The sequence below is a fragment of the Engraulis encrasicolus genome, chromosome 15, assembly GCF_034702125.1.
Source record: "Engraulis encrasicolus isolate BLACKSEA-1 chromosome 15, IST_EnEncr_1.0, whole genome shotgun sequence".
NCBI classification, from domain to species: Eukaryota; Metazoa; Chordata; class Actinopteri; order Clupeiformes; family Engraulidae; genus Engraulis; species Engraulis encrasicolus.
Genome location: NC_085871.1, coordinates 55,186,196 through 55,206,195, shown reverse-complemented (window position 1 = coordinate 55,206,195; position 20,000 = coordinate 55,186,196). Strand labels below are relative to the sequence as shown.

Here is a 20,000-nt window from a genome sequence, read left to right as displayed (position 1 = left end):
GTATTTTATAGCTGAGTTTTGTTATCACGGGTCAAAAATGACCCGAACACCACAGGTGTATACAGCTTATGAACACAACACAAGGGTTAACATATATATAGGTACGTATTGTATGTGGATTGTCCGATTATATATTCTGTATGTGGATTGTGTGTCGATTATATTAATGTGGTTTGTGGAGAAGTGTCATGCAAGAAAAAAAATTGTGCAAACAGACAATAACGTTTATCATATCTTATCTTGCAGCTCGGGGAGCAGTGGAGGAGAAGAGAGGAAGAAGACAAAGGAGAGGAGGAGGAGGAGGAGAAAGAGGAAGAGGAGGATGACGAGGCAGAGTGGGCGGAGCATGACGACTACCTGACGCAGCTATTGCTGAAGTTTGGGGAGCAAGGCATCTTGGGAAACGCGTCTGTGGATAACGGTGTTGGTAGCGACCCGCATGGTGGCGTCAGTGGTCTCGGCAGGGGCAGTGGTGGCATTAGCAGTCTCGGTAGTGACCCTCGCAGACCCTTAAATAGACGAGCCAGCGAGCCATGGAGGCTGACCAACTCCACTGACACCCAGCTGCCACTGGACACCAGGACCAGGAGTCCAGTAGGGTTCAGCCCATTGCTACCGAACCAGAGTCCAGTAGGGTTCAGCCCATTGCTACAGAACCAGAGTCCAGTAGGGTTCAGCCCATTGCTACCGAACCTACAGCACCAGAACCTGCAGACCCACCAGCTCCAGACCCAGGAGTCGACCTCTCAGTTGACCTCTCAGTTGACCTCTCAGTTGACCTCTCAGCTCGGTGACCTCCACAACCCCAGCAGCCCGACTGGATTTTACAGCAACACGCAGCAGCAGCCAATGCCATCACAAACTCACACACAATGGCCACAGTCCCCAAAGGCAGATACACACCCCCAATGGCCCCAGTTTCCAACAGTAGACACACACCCCCACTGGCCCCAGTCTCCAAAAGTAGACACACACCCCCACTGGGCCCAGTCTCCAAAAGCAGAAACACACCCCCACTGGGCGCAGTCTCAGGACGGTCTGGGGGACTCAGCGTACGGCAGCCATCCGGGACCCGCCAGCGCCCGCAGGCTTCAGGAGCTGGAGATGGAGGAGGAGGAGCAGGAGGAGCAGGAGGAGCAGGAGGAGCAGGAGGAGCAGGAGGAGCAGGAGCTGTGTGGAGGAGGAACTGGAGCTAGGATGTACAAGGAGAAGACAGGGGAGACAGGTGTGGTTGTGGTTCATATGCTTTCAGATTACATGTCATTTCTATTCTTAGGATTTGTAGAAGAGTCAGATGCCAAGAAGTCTGAGTGGCTCTAGGCCTGGGGGAGGGACCTGAGTGGCTCTAGGCCTGGGTCAGGGAGTGTGTATTAAGGTGCAATAGCCTGGTTATCATCGACTTTCAAATCTCTTTGAGAGTCGGTCTGACCAAGAGCATAACAATTAACATTTCCCAAACGGCATGGTCGACCTGCCTCCGTTGGTTTGCTAATGATTGTATGCTTCCCGACAAAGTGGGAGCTTCGGGAGCTCAGAAACGATATTGTATTGCTCTTGGCCTGACTGAATAATTACTATTCCCACACAGGACTGCAGCAGGAGGAGGATCTGTACTCTAGCGCCCCCACTTGGTACCAAGAGTCTCTGCAGGCCATCACAGACGAACTGCGGAGGGCAGAGCTGAGGAGCACCCGGAACTCTATGGACTCTCTAGCGCCCTCTAACCACACAGGTGAGGAATCACACACACACACACACACACACACACACACACACACACACACACACACACACACACACACACACACACACACACACACACACACACACACACAACACACACACACACACCACACACACACACACACACACACACACACACACACACACACACACACACACACACACACAGCTGAGGAGCACCAGGAACTCTATGGACTCTCTAGCGCCCTCTAATTGAGGAATCACACACAGTTTGATTATTTTATTTGGGAGGACCAATAATTATTGAGAAACAATACAGCGCCCCAAACAATATTAACCCTAAAGCGACCGACTGGGGTGATTTATGACCCCGGGTACATATTTTCATACACCATTTCTGCAATTTTCATCACAAAAACTTGTCCTTTTAGGAGTTTGTCAATACATATGTTGTGCATGTTTTGCATGATTTTTGTGAGATTCGGACCATCTATATGGGATTTATAATCAAAACACCTCTGGGGTCATTTATGACCCCAAGAGGATCCATGAGATACTCAACATTATAATGTCCATTGTTGTTGTAATTTTCAAACTCTGGTTTTTGTATTTTGTGTCTTGGGGCAGGCCATGGTCAGCAGACCTAAAATATTCCTGATATAAACATTCATAGTCTTAAAATATAATATATTATATAAATAAAGAGGGCACCCCTGCGATAGCCAACGAAACATATTGTGAGGGCACCCAGGTAGTATTTCCTCTGTTATTGCTCCATATTTGTTGATATCATGGCACAGTGGTCCTAGACACATTATGAGAATATGAAATGGAAGTCATCCTGATGAACAAAAAGGGAGGAAACAAGTCATCAGTGTAGAAATCAATGGCGTTTTTAGAATTTTCCTTATAATATGGCTATACAAAGGCTGAAGCATCATTTGAATCATTTCTTTGCTCTAATGCATATGGAAGATACCTTTTCACAGCTACAATGTCCAGAAAAAGTTTCAGAGAAATTTTCAGTATGCATAAGGTTATATGTTTGAGACATGGTTTTGTCTATGTAAATTACCATATTCTCTGATCTTGTGATTTCATGAACCCAGAAATGTTGAGTACCCTAAAGTTTTTTTGCAGAAATATCATCTCTGGGCCTAATGGATAGAATTCATCTTGGTTTCCCAAAGTTTCACTTTGAGAAATTTCCATAATTAGCATAAATATACTGTATTATTATGGTAAGACTGCTACAAGTGAATAGGCTAAAAAATGTAAATGATAGATATCACCATGAAACTTTCTCAGTTGATTACTGATGATGAGAGAAGAAAAAAATGTATTGGATGTTTTTTGTATTTTTATGTTTACATATGCAAATGAGGGCATACATCATATTTACCATACACGTATGTAAGTTTGACAATTTTTTTGCAAAATAATAAAATGTTCAAATTCACATTTTTTTGCTTTAGATGAGGGACAAGTATGTTTAAGATGTAAATAAATTTGAATGAACCCCAAAAAATAATTCATATAGTGGTATTTCTATATAAACTCCTTGGGTTCATAAATGACCCCGCTCGGTCAGATTAGTCGCAAAAACAGGCCGGTCGCTTGAGGGTTAAAGTAGCAATAATGTGTCTTCTACATAAATGCAAAAGTTATACTGGCCTGAAGCCTATTCACAGGTGAGGAATCACACACATACACACACACACACACACACACACACACACACACACACACACACACACACACACACACACACACACACACACACACACACACACACACACACACACACACACACACACACACACACATTCCATGGACTCACTAGCGCTCTGTAATATCACAGATGAAGAATCACACACAAGGAAACCACACTCTCTTAGAGTCAATAAAGACACAGTGTTTCACTCTCTTAGAGTTAATAAAGACACAGCGTTTCACTCTCTCCTGTCCACTCCAAGAGAGTTAATAGACACAGCGTTTCACTCTCTTAGAGTTAATAGACACAGTGTTTCACTCTCTTAGAGTTAATAATGTCACAGCGATTCACTCTCTCCTCTCCACTCCCAGAGAGTTAATAAAGATACAATGTTTCACTCTCTTAGAGTTAATAAAGACACAGTGTTTCACACTCTTAGAGTTAATAAAGACACAATGTTTCACTCTCTTAGTGTTAATAAAGACACAGCGATTAATAAAGACACAGTGTAAACAAACGCTGCCCCCATTAGAATAGCTCATATCTCGGAAAGGGCTGAGCCGACAAATTCAGCATCAACGGGTACTGACAAGTCAAGGGTAGCGTGAGCAATAAAACAGCATATTGAAATTGACTGAACTGGTCCTGTAGCCTTTTACTGCAGCAGGGGTCTGAACTGGTCCTTTAGAATAGCTCATATTTGGTCCTTTAACTCTGAGACTGTTTCATTGCTCACGCTACCCTCGACAATTTCAAATTCTTTGTATGACCAGTGCATGTAAAGAAATTGACAATAAACTTGACTTGACTTGACTTGACTTGTCACAGTGTTTCACTCTCTCCTCTCCAATGCCAGAGAGTTAATAAATACACAGCGATTCACTCTCTTCTCTCCACTCCCAGAGAGTTAAAAGACACAGTGTTTCACTCTCTTAGAGTTACGTAATAGACACAGCGTCTCAGCCTGAGGCCCTTCTCACGGTGCTGATGCCAAAGAGAAAATTTATTGGAACACGTTTTTGCCTACAGCCTTTTCAAAGCCTTTTCAAAGTCTGTAGGCAATAAGTTTTCTGGCTTGACTGAGAAGAGTATCTATCTCGTCTTGAACTTAAAGGGACACTGTGTGAGATTATGAGTTTATTTCCAGAATTCATGCTGCCTATTCACTAATGTTACCTTTTTCATGTATACTTACCACCACCATCAAATTCTAAGTATTCAATATGACTGGAAAAATTACACTTTTCATACATGAAAAGGGGGATCTTCTCCATGGTCCGCCATTTTTAAATTTTTTTAGCTGCAAAAATGACTGTACTTGGACCATACTAGAAAATATTTGTTTAGTAAACTTTCATGTAAAGATCAAATTTGCCAATAGGCAGCCCAATTTCAATGAGCAGCATAGTTGCAGTTCCTTTTTTGACCATTTCCTGCGCAGTGTACCTTTAAAGCCTCATTCACACACGTCGCTGCTAGTTACTCGCTCAGCGAATGAAGTCAATAGAATGTCCATGTGTTCCAGTGAAACGTGGAGGCGAGTAGGCGAGTAGTGAACGAGCAATGCAATGTGGGCGGATCCAGAGTGGAAAACTTCGAGCGAGGCGAATAAGCGTGTAAACAATTGGAATGCAGAGTTCGGTAGTTCTCGCCTATGAATTGGCAGTTAAAGCCGCAGGAACGTTTAGCGAACGTTCCATGAGAGAGTGGAGAGTAGGTGAGCAAGCGAGAAGCTAGTAAATAGCAGCGACGTGTGTGAACGACATGTCGATCATCATTCATCACTAGTCAACTCACGACCACCTGTTACTTGCTAATTTCGCAACAACAACAACAACCTCAAAGCTTCAAACTCGCCTTGGACACTTCTTCTCTCCACTTTAGGACCAAAATTATTGAACCGTTTCCACTATCTAATCACAGTTGCTGCATCGGTAAAGCCAGGACTAAGATTGTGAACGAAATCAGCAGAGTAGAGGGAGAGGAGGAATAATAAACAATAACGGAAATACTGACGTGACCTGAAATCAAGCGACAGAGTTAAATACTGACGTGACCTGAAATCAAGTGTGCAGAGTTTGCAGGTTATCGCCGGTGAATTGTGCTGAAGCTAGATTTTGAACATGCTAGATGTTAAACGCCAAATTACAATAGAGAGGGTAACCAATGTTCGCTAACATTGCTTATTACCTGATCTACACAGTTGCCGTCACCCAAAAATGTAAAGTAGCACAACTAAATAGTATTTGAAGTAGAGATGCACCGGATTCTGATTTTTAGGACCCTGCCGGAGACCGGATCCACTGCTTAAGATCCTGCCGGAGCCGGATCCTGTGAAAAGTCCTATTATCCTGCCGGATCCGGAACCAGATCTTGGATCCGGTGCATCTCTAATTTGAAGTTGGGGTATTATAACGTTTTCAATGTAGTTGGCGGAATTTTGGTGACGATACCTTATTGGTAGCAGTCACCTAGAAAAAACCTCTTACACTGACTACAATGTAAAACCTCCTACACTGACTACAACGTCTTCCCACACTGTTGTTTGGTGGATTTAAATGCTTTGCATTGCATTGCATTAAATTGTGTCAAACACTTTTCCATTTCATATCTTTTGTCAGGAGTGTCAGTGGAGGGGGACAGCAAAGAGCAAGAGAGAGGCCTGCTGTACTCTACAGACCAGGAGAGAGAGCTGTTGTATTCTACAGAGCAAGAGAGAGACCTTCTGTACGGTCTGGACTACAGCAAGGAGACGGAGACAGAGACGGACCTTCTCTACTCACTGCAGGCTCTGATAGACTCCGCCCTGCTAAAAGACCCCTCCTCCTCCTCCCATCCCAGAGACTCCTCCTCCCTCCCGAGAGAGCCCTCCCCCTTTAGAGGCTCCTCCTCCTACCTCATGAGACACTCCACGTCCTCCTCCGTCCCCTTTAAAGACTCCTCCCCCTTTAAAGACCCCTCCCCCTTTAGAGACTCCTCATCCCTCCCGAGACACTCCTCCCTCCCGAGACACTCCTCCTGCTCCTCCTCCTCCTTCCTCCTCAGAGAGGAGAGTGACCTCCTGTCCCTCGTGGGCACCCTCAACTCCTCCCTCCTCCACCGCAGCGATCGCTCCCTCAGGACCTTTAACTCTGACCTGGAGCAAGTGGAGGCGCAGGAGGAGGAGGAGGAGGAGGAGGAGGAGGAGGAGATGATGGACATAAGAGGAGTGCCAGGAGGAGGACTATTGGGAAGGGACATGGCGGGTGTAGGGGGGAGAGGAGGGGAGGTGGTGGGCATGGCTGTAGGGGGGAGAGGAGGGGAGGTGGTGGGCATGGGTGTAGGGGGGAGAGGAGGGGAGGTGGTGGGCATGGCTGTAGGGGGGAGAGGAGCGCCTGGAGGGGACGTGCTGAGCAGAGGAGGAGGTGTATCTGGAGTAGTGAGCAGAGGAGGAGGAGGAGGTGTATCGTCTCCTTCCCACCTGAGCAGCGGAGGAGGTGTATCTGAGCTGTCGTCTCCTTCCCACCTGAGCAGAGGAGGAAGTAGAGGTGTATCTGAGCTGTCGTCTCCTTCCCACCTGAGCAGAGGAGGAGGTGGAGGGGAGGGTCTGTTGTCTCCTTCCCACCTGAGCAGAGGAGGAGGTGGAGGGGAGGGTCTGCTGTCTCCTTCCCACCTGCCTCTTCTCCATCGCAGCCGCTCGCAGCAGCAGCAGCAGCAGCAGCAGTTCTCAGCGGAGGCTCTAGATGGCGCTCTAAGTTCTAAGATGCAGTTCTCAGCGGAGGCGCTAGGGGGCGTTCTGAGCGAGGTTCTGGACGGAGTTCTGGGTGACGTAGCGTATGCTGATGCAGCACTGTCGAAGCACGGAGCTCCCCTTAACGACCAAAGAGGAGGAGGAGGTGGAGGAGGAAGAGGGGGAGGAAGAGGAGGAGGAGGAGGAGGAGGAGGAGGAGGAAGTAGAAGAGGAGAAGGAAGAGCAGGAGGAGGAGGAGGAGTAGAAAGAGCTCCTATGAGCGAGCGGAGAGGAGGAGGAGGAAGAGTAGGAGGAGAAAGAGGAGATGAAGGAGGAGGAAGAGGAAGAGGAGGAGGAGAGGAGAGAGGAGTCTTTGCTCCTATGAGCGAGGGGCCTGTGCGCCGACTTCACCGATTGGACGAGGCGGACCGGCGCTCTGTGCAGCTCCGCCCCTCTCGCGGTCACCATGGAGACGAACACCACCACCACCACAAGAGGCGGCAGGGACGGCGCCGCACACGCTCCGACAACGCCCTGCACCGCACCGTTACCATGGACACCGCAGGGTCAAGGGTCGCACAGGAGCGCGCCATGCAACCACGTCGCCACCAGGGGTCACCACTGGGCACTGGGCTGCCGAATGGCCCGCAAACACGTCACCATGCCAACCCTGACCCGCTGCTCCGTCTCAATGACAACAACAACACCCAGTCACGTCTCAGTCTCCGCGGCAACCCAGGTCACCAGCGCCAGCTCTCCTACCCGGGTCACTCCGCCTCGGAATACGCCCTGACACACGCCTCCCGCGCCCCGCACGCACACACACGCCATCGCTACGCCGACTACGGCGACTACGGTTACTACGACGACTATGAGGATGAGGATGACGAGTGGTGTTCCACCTGTTCCTCTTCCTCCTCCGACTCCGACGACGAGGGCGACGGCTTCTTCCTGGGACAGCCAATCCCACGGCCCCTCAGCCAGAGGCTGCGTTACTATGCCGATGACCTCCCGACCCCCGTGACCGCCATGTCCCCCACGCACACACACGACACGCACGACGACCGGACTAAAGCCAAGAAGCACCGTCGCAACAAGAACTGCAGCATCTCCTGATCTCAACACACACACACACACACACACACACACATACACACACACACACCAGCTCTGGTACCACAGACACACACACACACACACACACACACACACACACACACACACACACACACACACACACACACACACACACACACACACACACACACACACACACACACACACACACCAGCTCTGGTACCACACACACACACAGACACAAACACACACACACACACACACACACACAGACACACACAACAGCTCTTGTACCACACACACACACACACACACACACACACACACACACACACACACACACACACACACACCCACACCCACACCCACACACACACACCAGCTCTGGTACCACACACACACACACACACACACACACACACACACACACACACAACAGCTCTGGTACCGGGCTGCCGGACTCTACACAACACCAGGGGTGCAGTCCATTATCCAAACTACACAACACCAGGGGTGCAGTCCATTATCCAAACTACACAACACCAGGGGTGCGGTCCATTATCCAAACTACACAACACCAGGGGTGCAGTCCATTATCCAAACTATAGTCCTCTTCTTGCTGCTAGTGGCCTTGTGCTTTGCTAACTCCTCGCGTCGCCTGAAATAAACAAGAACGTTTCGCCGCTGTCTGTCAGCCTAACCTGCCACAACTAATGGGGAATTTTCCCCCATTCAACATCCCAATTGCAATTGAGAAAAAATGTCCTTTCAATTGCGCTTTTGCGAGATATTGAAATAAACCTCTGTCACTAACAACATTTCGCAATGTCATCACGAGGTCACAAGCACAAGGAAGGACGCGAGTTGAGATGATGGAAAGAACCCCAGAACCCAGCTAACATGCTAACAGGAGCCCCAGCTAACAGGAGCCCCAGCATGCTAACACGCCAACAGGAGCCCCAGCTAACAGGAGCCCCAGCACGCTAACACGCTAACAGGAGCCCCAGCACGCTAACACGCTAACAGGAGCCCCAGCTAACAGGAGCCCCAGCACGCTAACACGCTAACAGGAGCCCCAGCTAACAGGAGCCCCAGCACGCTAACACGCTAACAGGAGCCCCAGCTAACAGGAGCCCCAGCTAACAGGAGCCCCAGCTAACAGGAGCCCCAGCACGCTAACACGCTAACAGGAGCCCCAGCTAACAGGAGCCCCAGCACGCTAACACGCTAACAGGAGCCCCAGCTAACAGGAACCCCAGCTAACAGGAGCCCCAGCTAACAGGAGCCCTAGCTCTGTGCAATAGCAACACGCTAACAGGACCCCCAGCTAGCGAGTTTGCGAAACATAGGACGATATTGCGCCCAACCGCGTTTGGCGTCTCCGATTGGCTACAACGGCTCCCTTGTTCCTCCCCTCTGATGGCTTTCGGTTGACAGCAAGAATGTTAATTCTCGCTCAAAGCAGGCTTGCAGAACATTCGTGTACAAATAATTTGGCCGATCTCTTGAAACAGACACTAAAGTAGGCCTAGGGTAACAAACAAAAAGTAGGCTACCCAAATCATTTACGATGCAGTAGGCCTACACAAATGCCGTGTCGTATTTCATTTTAGCGTGGTTTGGCATCTTGAAACAGATGTGCCAAGTCAAACAACGTAGTCATAGGCCTAGCCTACCCAACGATGCAGTGAGCTCCAGTATTTGATTTCATTTTTATTTACATAGCCTAATAAATGAAAGCGTCAGCTAAATGCAATGTATTGTAGCCTAATGTAGCCTAATCCTAACTGCATAAACTCTGTTTAGGCCTATACAAATGCCGTATCATGTAATTTTATTATGGTTTGGCTCATCTCTTGAAACAGATGACACTAAAAGCATAAACAAAAGCAGGCCTAGACAGTGATGCAATACAAATGACGTTTCTTACAATTTAATTTTATTCACATTAGCCAAGCCTCGAGGTGATCTGGTAAGTTGTCCACCGAGTCCATGGCACATGTGGTAACAAATGTAGGATTTACTTTCCATTTATTATGACAGTAAATCCATCTGGTGGTCATATTAGGAACTGCATTCTGTATGTCGATTCATCCCCACTTCTGTAGATCTAACATTAACACATGGATACTTTGATAAGGTCTGTAATGAAACACTGAAATTGCGGTGATAGTTTTCTGTTGTCTAAGTACCTCAGTTTTAACCAACTTTGCCTGTGACCTGACAAAAAATAGGTGGTGTCACACTGGCTCATGTTGCTGTGCATCATGTTGCATTGTTTATCATGGTTTGATGATTTGCTGTGCTGCTTGATTTTACATTTGCATGATTAGATTTGATCTGGGTGATTGGAGTGTGCTGTCCTCATTATGCTCTCTGCCTGCTTGCCTCCTGGTGTCTATTTGGCACTACAGCAGTTTCACTCCTAGAAATCTGATGTATACCTTGTTCCATATACTAATTAATATATTTTCTACAATCCAATAGATACGGCATTTGTATAAACACAGGAGTTTATGTAGTTAGGATTAGGCTACATTGCATTTAGCTCACACTTTCATTTATTAGGCTATGTAAATAAAAATGAAATCAAATGCTGGAGCTCACTGCGTCGTTGGGTAGGCTAACGTTACATTGCATTTAGCTGACGCTTTCATTTATTAGGCTATGTAAATAAAAATGAAATCAAATACTGGAGCTCACTGCATCGTTGGGTAGGCTATGGCTACGTTTGTTTGACTTGGCACATCTGTTTCAAGATATATGCCAAACCACGCTAAAATGAAATACGACACGGCATTTGTGTAGGCCTACTGCATCGTAAATGGTTTGGGTAGCCTACTTTTTGTTTGTTACCCTACTTTTAGTGTCTGTTTCAAGAGATCGGCCAAATTAGGCTACACGAATGTTCTGCAAGCCTGCTTTGAGCGAGAGTTGACATTCTTGCTGTCAACCGAAAGCCATCAGAGGGGAGGAACAAGGGAGCCGTTGTAGCCAATCGGAGACGCCAAACGCGGTTGGGCGCAATATCGTCCTGTGTTTCGCAAACTCGCCCCCAGCTAACAGGAGCCCCAGCTCTGTGCCATAGCAACACGCTAACAGGAGCCCCAGCTAACAGGAGCCCCAGCTAACAGGAACCCCAGCTAACAGGAGCCCCAGCTAACAGGAGCCCCAGCTAACAGGAGCCCCAGCTCTATGCAATAGCAACACGCTAACAGGAGCCCCAGCTCTGTGCAATAGACTACACACTAACAGGAACAGAAATACTCTTTCTCTTAACTGTTTTTCAATGTTAAACATTTATAAATGTGTTTATTATCCTCCCATGTCGGTATCGGGTATCTTTAATTATATTTTTTGTGTGCAGCAACGCATGGCTGTGTGTTTTTATCTTATTTATGTCTATGATGAGTTTGAGTTGAGCAATGAAATCCACTTGAGGCCTATACTAAGAAGCTGGTTCAGGAGTAAAGCAGGTTAAGTTAAGAGGTAAATCATCTAATAGAAGAGCCCCTGGAGTCCTCACTTTCTTGAGATCACACAGGACTCCAGGTGCTTTAATTAAATGATTTACATCTATGCTACTCTACTCTACTCTACTCTACTCTACTCTAACTTAACCTGGTTTTCTGGTTTTCTTACACTGGCTGTGTATGTGAATGCCTGAACTTGTGATGCTGATTAATAGCAAATAGCACTGTGGGCGCTAGCCTAGCATAGCACTATTGGAGCTAGCCTAGAACAGCACTAGCCTAACGGTGTGTGGAGCTAGCTTAACATACCACTAGCCTAACGGTGTGTGGAGCTAGCTTAGCATATCACTAGCCTAACGGTGTGTGGAGCTAGCTTAGCATACCACTAGTCTAGCGCTGTGTGGAGCTAGCCTAGCATAGCATTAGCCTAACTGTGTATAGTAGTCAGCATAGAACTAGCCTAGCCGAGCGGTGTTTGGAGCTAACCAAGCATAGCACTAGCCTAACGGCAAAGACCCTCCTATTAGAGTAAGATACACCAAGCCGTAGTTTTCCTGGATCCGGGTGACGTCAGGTGAACGCCCCTTTAGCAGATCTTTGGAGACTTCAGGTTGAGAATAAAGGGAGTTCCCTTAGCACTGCCGATGGCGGTAATGCACATCTAATACAAATGCCACAGATAGCAAAGAAGAAGGAAGGGTCAACGCCCCCTTAGGAGACCGAACTAGAGCACACTCCTTTGCCTTGGGCAGGCGGGGTCTGTGGTATCTTACTCCAATAGACGACTCTTTGCTGATGCTCTGTGGAGCTAGCCAAGAATACAGTACCTCCAGCCTAGTGCTGTCTGGAACTAACCCAGCACACTGTACCTTTAGCCTAGCGCTGTGAAGAGCTAGCAGCCTAGCACTGTGAGGAGCTAGCCCAGCATACTCTACCTTTAGCCTAGCGCTTTGAGGAGCTAGCAGCCTAGCACTGTGTGTAGCTAGCCCAGCATACAGCACCTTTAACCTAGCACTGTGTGGTGCTAGCCCAGCATACATTACCTCCAGCCTAGCGCTGTCTGGAGCTAGCAGCCTAGCGCTGTGTGGAGCTCAACTGGGTAATTAAGGCGCTTCTTCTTCCTTCTGGTTAGCTTAGCATCACCAGAGGCTAACTCTGAACACAATTAAATGAAATTAGCCAACAGCAGCACATTTTGACACATTTTTTATTTGTATGAACCTCTTGAAAAGTGATTATTATTCTCCAATGTCGGTATCAGGTGTCTTCTCATGTTTTTATGAACCTTTTGAAAAGTATTCAAGCAATATTTTGTGAGTTGGTATAGGCGAGTGAATGAGAAAATAAATACAATGTTACGACTTAGAACCTAGAGACTATTTAATGCAAAAAAAGAGAGAAAATTCATGTATATTTCTTAAATTAAACATTTAATATGGATATTTTATACACACAAGTGTGTCAAATAAAGAAATGAATGAATTAATGATGCCTTTGACTGTTTCTGATGTCACACAAGAAGTGGAGATGTTTTAACTACTACCTTTACTGTACATTTACAACGTTACACTAAGCTGAAGTTTTATAACTACTAACTTAACTGTACCTTTACAACGTTACACTAAGCTGACGCTTTTTAACCAAAGCTATTTAAATAACGGTATTGGTTACAGCCCTGGAGCAGTGTGGGGTTAGGTGCCTTGCTCAAGGGCCCTTGAGCTATAGAGTGAGGTAAGGAATGGAAGGGTGGGATTGGAACCTGCAACCCTTTGATCTGAAGCCCATGTCCTTGACCATTACACCATGACTACCCCATAACACAGGCTACTACCCATTACACCATGACTACCCCATAATACAGGCCACTACCTCCCTCTCTTCTACGTAGCTGTCCCCCTCTCTACTGGACCATTACACCATGACTACCCCATAACACAGGCCACTACCCACCTCTCTTCTACGCAGCTGTCCCCCACCATGACTACCCCATAACACAGGCCACTACCCACCTCTCTTCTACATGACTACCCCATAATACAGGCCACTACCTGCCTCTCTTCTACCCATGACTACCCCATAATACAGGCTACTACCCATTACACCATGACTACCCCATAATACAGGCCACTACCTCCCTCTCTTCTACGTAGCTGTCCCCCTCTCCACTGGAGAAGCCAACTGTATCCATCCCCATTACGCCCCTACCTATTCCTTCACATCACATAATTACATTACATTGCACTTAGCTGACACATTCATTTTATTCAAAGCGACCTACAACTATTATTTTTCAGGGTATTGGTTACAGTCCCTGGAGCAGTGTGGGGTTAGGTGCCTTGCTCAAGGGCACTTCAGCCATGGATGGAGATGTAGGGAGAGGTCAGGGGGGATTCGAACCGGCAACCCCCAGGTGGGAAGACCAACTCTCTAACCACAAGGCCACGGCTGCCCTACTATCCCCAACTGTGTAGCCATAGTCCTCTCTACTAACCAGACATCCCATAATGCTCTCCTCTCTACTGGAGAGCCTGCCAACTTAAACTGTCCACCTGCGTAACCCTGGTAACCAGACATCCCATAATGCTCTCCTCTCTACTGGACAGCCTGCCAACTTCAACTGTCCACCTGCGTAACCCTGGTAACCAGACATCCCATAATGCTCTCCTTTCTACTGGATAGCCTGCTAACTTCAACTGTAACTGTCCACCTGCGTAACCCTGGTAACCAGACATCCCATAATGCTCTCCTTTCTACTGGATAGCCTGCTAACTTCAACTGTCCACCTGCGTAACCCTGGTAACCAGACATCCCATAATGCTCTCCTTTCTACTGGATAGCCTGCTAACTTCAACTGTAACTGTCCACCTGCGTAACCCTGGTAACCAGACATCCCATAATGCTCTCCTCTCTACTGGACAGCCTGCTAATTTCAACTGTCCACCTGCGTAACCCTGGTAACCAGACATCCCATAATGCTCTCCTCTATGGGGCACCTAAGTCACGCCCTACTTCGGATCCGTGGGGCTGGAGCTCTCAAAATTTTGAATGAGAGTTAATGGAGCGAGTCAAGCTAAATCCTCATCCCGTTTGGCATGTGCTCCAAATTTCACATATGATGACAGTGAATTTGAAAGGTTTGGATTTGCGTCGTAAGACCACTCATTTTCGACACGCAAGAAACGTTATTTTAGCTTTTGTGCAAAACTGTGTTAGAGACTACACGTGCGCCTCGCATATCTGACGTGAACCGAGTCACAGCCAACCCTACCAATGCACCGCTGCTTAAGTGGCTGCATGTCGGACATGCAACGTGTGTTGTGTATACCAAATAATTACATATTTTTGCACACACACAACTCAAAAATCGCTTGCCAAGTGAAGTCAACAAGCACACCATTAGTTGTTATTAATTCCGAGGCACAGCATATGTGTGATCAAAGGGGAAATGCGAGGTGGATCGGAAAATAGCTTTGATCAGTCCATTACAGCCCAGTCAAAAGTTTTTGCATTCCCAGCCCCACGAGCCGCCCAGAAGGGGTGGAGACTTAGGCGCCCCATAGTGGATACGCGAGAGCAAACTCACAACTTTTTCCGGGTGGTACTGCACTCTAGGGGGCGCCAACAGAGGAGCTCAGGGGCCAGTCAGAATGAATGGAGCTCCACCCCAGATGCTGCTGCTGCTGGTACCCATGGGTGCATCCCAATATGTGTCCTTGCCTCCTCCACCCCACATGCTGCTGCTGCTGGTACCCCTGTGTCTCATTCCACACACTTGTGGCAGTCAGGGTTGCCAGATGAGGCTGATGATTTCCAGCCCCCCAAAAAATCTCTTATTGGTAGATACTGTATGTTATGGCCAGTGCTGGGAGTAACGGCGTTAGAGTATAACGGCCTCATTTTGACCAACGGAATAATGACTTAATTACTCGGGAGGTAACGTGAGGTGCTATGATTTTATGAATGGCAGCGCCAGTGTGCACTGGCTGCTGACAAAATCAAGGAGCAAATGACAACGGCGCATAAATCTGTAACAAGCCGGCTTTTATGCTCACATTCACCCTTTGCATGCATTAGTGGGCGGAGTGTCGGCTATCTTGCTCCACGCGCGTTAACACAAGTCATTCTACACAGAGTAGTTCACAGGGAGCGCATATCGAGAATAGAAGAGACAACGGCAGTAAAGCCGCGAGGTTGCATGTTCCAACGGTAAATATCGCAATCATTTCACACTAATTGCAGTCAAATGCAATAATGTTTGTATCCAAAGTACACTGTGCCTTGGAAACCAAGTTATGTCCGTAACGAGCGACTCTAATTTCAAAATAATATCACAGAGCAAGAATGAAAACCCCATTCAACTGTGTCTTTGACATTTTAAGCAAACAAAAAAAAGTAACACAAAAAATACTTTTCCTGGTAACTAGTTACTTTTATAGTGAAGTAACGCAGTTACTAATGCAACTACATTTTGGAGACGTAACTGGTACTTGTAATTAGTTACTTTTTCAAAGTAACTTTCTCAGCACTAGTTATGGCCAGCGCCTGTATTCTGTGTTCTGTAGTCTGTGTTCTGTATTCTGTATTCTGTGTTCTCAGGGTTCCCACTCTAATTCAGATATCAAATTCCATGATTTTCCCTGACTTTCCAGACCCAAAACACAGAATTTCCATGACCACTTCGGTAAAAAGAAATAACGTTAAGTTTTTAAAAGTGTGTATCTTCACCCCTAGAGCCAACGCCGAGCCACCGCCAGACTAAAGAGGGCTTATTGCATCCTAGAATATTGCACATTGCAGCGAAAAACCAAACCCTCTCTGGCTAAGCGTTGTAGTTTAACCAGTAAGAAACAATGCTATACATGAAACAAAAAAAGTTTTTGCTTCTACACAACTGTTAGGAAAATTCCATGATATTCCATGACTGTGCATGCAAAATGGTAAAATTCCATGACTTTCCATGACTGGAAAAACTTTTGTAAAATTCCATGATAATTCCATGACCCGTGGGAACCCTGGTGTTCTGTATTCTGTGTTCTGTGTTCTGTATTCTGTGTTCTGTATTCTGTGGCTTATAGGTAGAGACTGTATTGGGGAACATCTCAAAACATTCATCTGTTTTTCGACAAATAACGTAATGGTTATTATTTTTTATTATTGGAATGATTAGTTCAATTCAAATACAAATTAACAAATAATGAAATTACAGATTAATCTAAACTATAACATAATAGAACAGACAGCAAGTTAAAGAAGTTTGATTATTTTATTTACAAACATCATTTCATAAACGCTGCACAATGCAAATGGGAAATAAACTACAAAATTAAGAATTAAAAATAAAATTGGAAAGGACCAACCATGTAATACAAACTAAAAGAAAAAAAAAAACATTCCTTTTCCTTTGACATTTTAAGCTTAAAATTCATTAGAATCCAAAAATATAAAGACAAAGAGTAGGAAGAGAATTGAAGGAAAACAAATGAATAGTCTGATTCCAAATGAATAGTCTGATTCCAAATGAATCGTCTGATTCCAAATGAATAGTCTGATTCCAAATGAATCGTCTGATTCCAAATGAATAGTCTGATTCCAAATGAATAGTCTGATTCCAAATGAATAGTCTGATTCCAAATGAATAGTCTGATTCCAAATGAATAGTCTGATTCCAAATGAATAGTCTGATTCTAGGGTTAGGGTTAAATGAATAGTCTGATTCCTCCGTTCAGCTGGTCAGCAGAGCTCAAGGGAGAAGACATGAAGTGTTGAAGTGTGTGTGTGTGTGTGTGTGTGTGTGTGTGTGTGTGTGTGTGTGTGTGTGTGTGTGTGTGTGTGTGTGTGTGTGTGTGTGTGTGTGTGTGTGTGTGTGCATGGGTTTGTGTGTGTGCATGGGTGTGTGTGTGTGTGTCTGCATGGGTGTGTGTGTACATCACTGCCTTGCTGGCTTGACTGCTGGTTGTTTGAGTTTGACACCATGATAGTGTGCATGTGTGCACGTGTGTGTGTGTGTGTGTGTGTGTGTGTGTGTGTGTGTGTGTGTGTGTATGTGTGCACGTGTGTGTGTGTGTGTGTCTGTTATGCGGTGGCTTCGTCCAGATTGGCTGTGCGTAATGTGTATGTATATGTGTGTGTATATGTGTGTGTGTGCTATGTGTGTGTGTGTGTGTGTGTATGTGTGTGTGTGTGTGTGTATGTGTGTGTTATGCATGTATGTAAGCGTGTATTATGATGTGTGTGTTATGCGGTGGCCTCGTCCAGCTTGGCTATGAAGCTTCTCAGGTCGTCAAGGCAACGCTCCCGGATGTCTCCAAGGTTCTCTTTTAGAGGGTTCTGAAGAAGCTTCTCTAGCGACGGCTCCTTAGCAACCAGCATCTTCACAACCATCCCAAACGTCTCACAGTCCTGACGATAGACCTAGAGAAGAGAGAGAGAGAGAGAGAGAGAGAGAGAGAGAGAGAGGGAGAGAGAGAGACGGAGGGAGAGAAAGGGAGGGAGGGGGGGGGGGGGGAGAGTTCACGACTTAATTGCAGTGTCCAGGAACAGCAATCTGAGTGCCATTACACACACACACACACACACACACATAGACAGTGTGTGTGTGTGTGTGTGTGTGTGTGTGTGTGTGTGTGCGTCTGTGTGTGTGTGTGTGTGTGTGTGTGTGTGTGTGTGTGTGTGTGTTTGGGTGTGCGTCTGGGTGTCTGTGTTTGTGTGTGTAAGTAGATGAACAAGACAAACTAATTTCAGCCGCCTGAGAGTCCAATATGGCGGCAGAGGCATTTCCTGTTGCCACTGCCCTCCACCCCTCTAAGCCAATCACAGGAAGGGACACGCCCCTCCTAGCCAATCACAGGAAGGGACACACCCCTCTTAGCCAATCACAGGAAGAGACACGTCCCTCTTAGCCAATCACAGGAAGGGACACTCTGGACTACTCAGGAACGTGTGTGTGTGTGTGTGTGTGTGTCCATCCTGTGTACACACACACCCGTTCCTGTTCTACACGAGCACAAACACACAAACACACACACACACACACACACACACACACACACACACACACACACACACACACACACACACACACACACACACACACCTCTCCTCTCCTCTCCTCCCCTCTCCTCTCCTCTCCTCTCTTCTCCTCTCCTCTCCTCTCCTCTTCTCCCCTCTCTCCTCTCCTCTCCTCTCCTCTCCTCCCCTCTCCTCTCCTCTCATCCCTTATCCACTCCTCTCGTCTCCTCTCCTCTCCTCTCCTCCCCTCTCCTCTAACCAGACTACACTCTAGATATCCTCATTACATAATACTCCACTGTCCTCTCTCTCTTCTCCTCTCCACTGTAAACCACAACACACACACACAGGCGTGCACATACGCACGACAAGTTATTGATAAAATGCAGCACTTCCACTGTATTTACTTTTTGTATTTTGACAATATTTTGGTGTAATAGGGAGGAAGAAATGGTATTTTGCCATTTTGTTCCCATATACTTTACCGAAAACGTACCGAACCGTGACCCCAAAAATTCGAGGTACGTTTTGAACCGTGATTTACACCCCTACACGACTGCATTCCCAAGTTAGACTTTAGTGTCACCTTCCCGTATCTCTTTAGTGTCACCTTCCCATATCCAAGTTAGACTTTAGTGTCACCTTCCCATATCCAAGTTAGACTTTAGTGTCACCTTCCCATATCCAAGTTAGACTTTAGTGTCACCTTCCCATATCCAAGTTAGACTTTAGTGTCACCTTCCCATATCCAAGTTAGACTTTAGTGTCACCTTCCCATATCCAAGTTAGACTTTAGTGTCACCTTCCCATATCCAAGTTAGACTTTAGTGTCACCTTCCCTCCCGTATCTCTCCCACCAGACAACACTACAACTGACATCTGACCAGAGAGATGGCCTCCTAATATACACTCACCGGCCGCTACATTAGAGAGATGGCCTCCTAATATACACTCACCGGCCGCTAACATGTAAGAATGGTTTTCTATTAGAGTGGTCCTTTAATATACACTCACCGGCCACTAACATGTAAGAATGGTTTTCTATTAGAGTGGTCCTTTAATATACACTCACCGGCCACTACATTAGGAACACCTGTTGCAACTGCACATTGTGGCATCCCCCCCCACCCAAAAACGGCAAATTTTCTGATCAGGCCAATCACATGGTGGCAATCTCAATGCATTTGTGATGTTGACATGGGTCGAGATGATCTGAGGCAGTTCAAACCGAGCATCTTAATGGGGAAGAAAAGGTATAATTAAATGACTTTGAACATGGCATCGCTGTCAAAGCCGAAATAGCTTGATTTAGAGT

At 46.5% G+C, this 20,000-nt stretch overlaps 2 protein-coding genes across 2 annotated transcripts in view; one reads left to right on the top strand and one right to left on the bottom strand.

The window, feature by feature from the left end:
• The window catches only part of prickle1b (prickle homolog 1b), an 80,840-nt gene extending 72,537 nt beyond the window's left edge, over window positions 1-8,303 (top strand). Inside the window, exons 10-12 of the mRNA XM_063217828.1 lie at window positions 247-1,225; window positions 1,589-1,732; window positions 6,040-8,303. Coding sequence (XP_063073898.1) covers window positions 247-1,225; window positions 1,589-1,732; window positions 6,040-8,243 — 3,327 coding nt within the window. The 3' untranslated portion in view covers window positions 8,244-8,303. The remainder of the gene's footprint in view (window positions 1-246; window positions 1,226-1,588; window positions 1,733-6,039) is intronic.
• Window positions 8,304-16,921: 8,618 nt separating this feature from the next.
• pphln1 (periphilin 1) overlaps window positions 16,922-20,000 on the bottom strand; it is a 36,309-nt gene continuing 33,230 nt past the window's right edge. Inside the window, exon 10 of the mRNA XM_063217677.1 lies at window positions 16,922-18,088. Coding sequence (XP_063073747.1) covers window positions 17,912-18,088 — 177 coding nt within the window. The 3' untranslated portion in view covers window positions 16,922-17,911. The remainder of the gene's footprint in view (window positions 18,089-20,000) is intronic.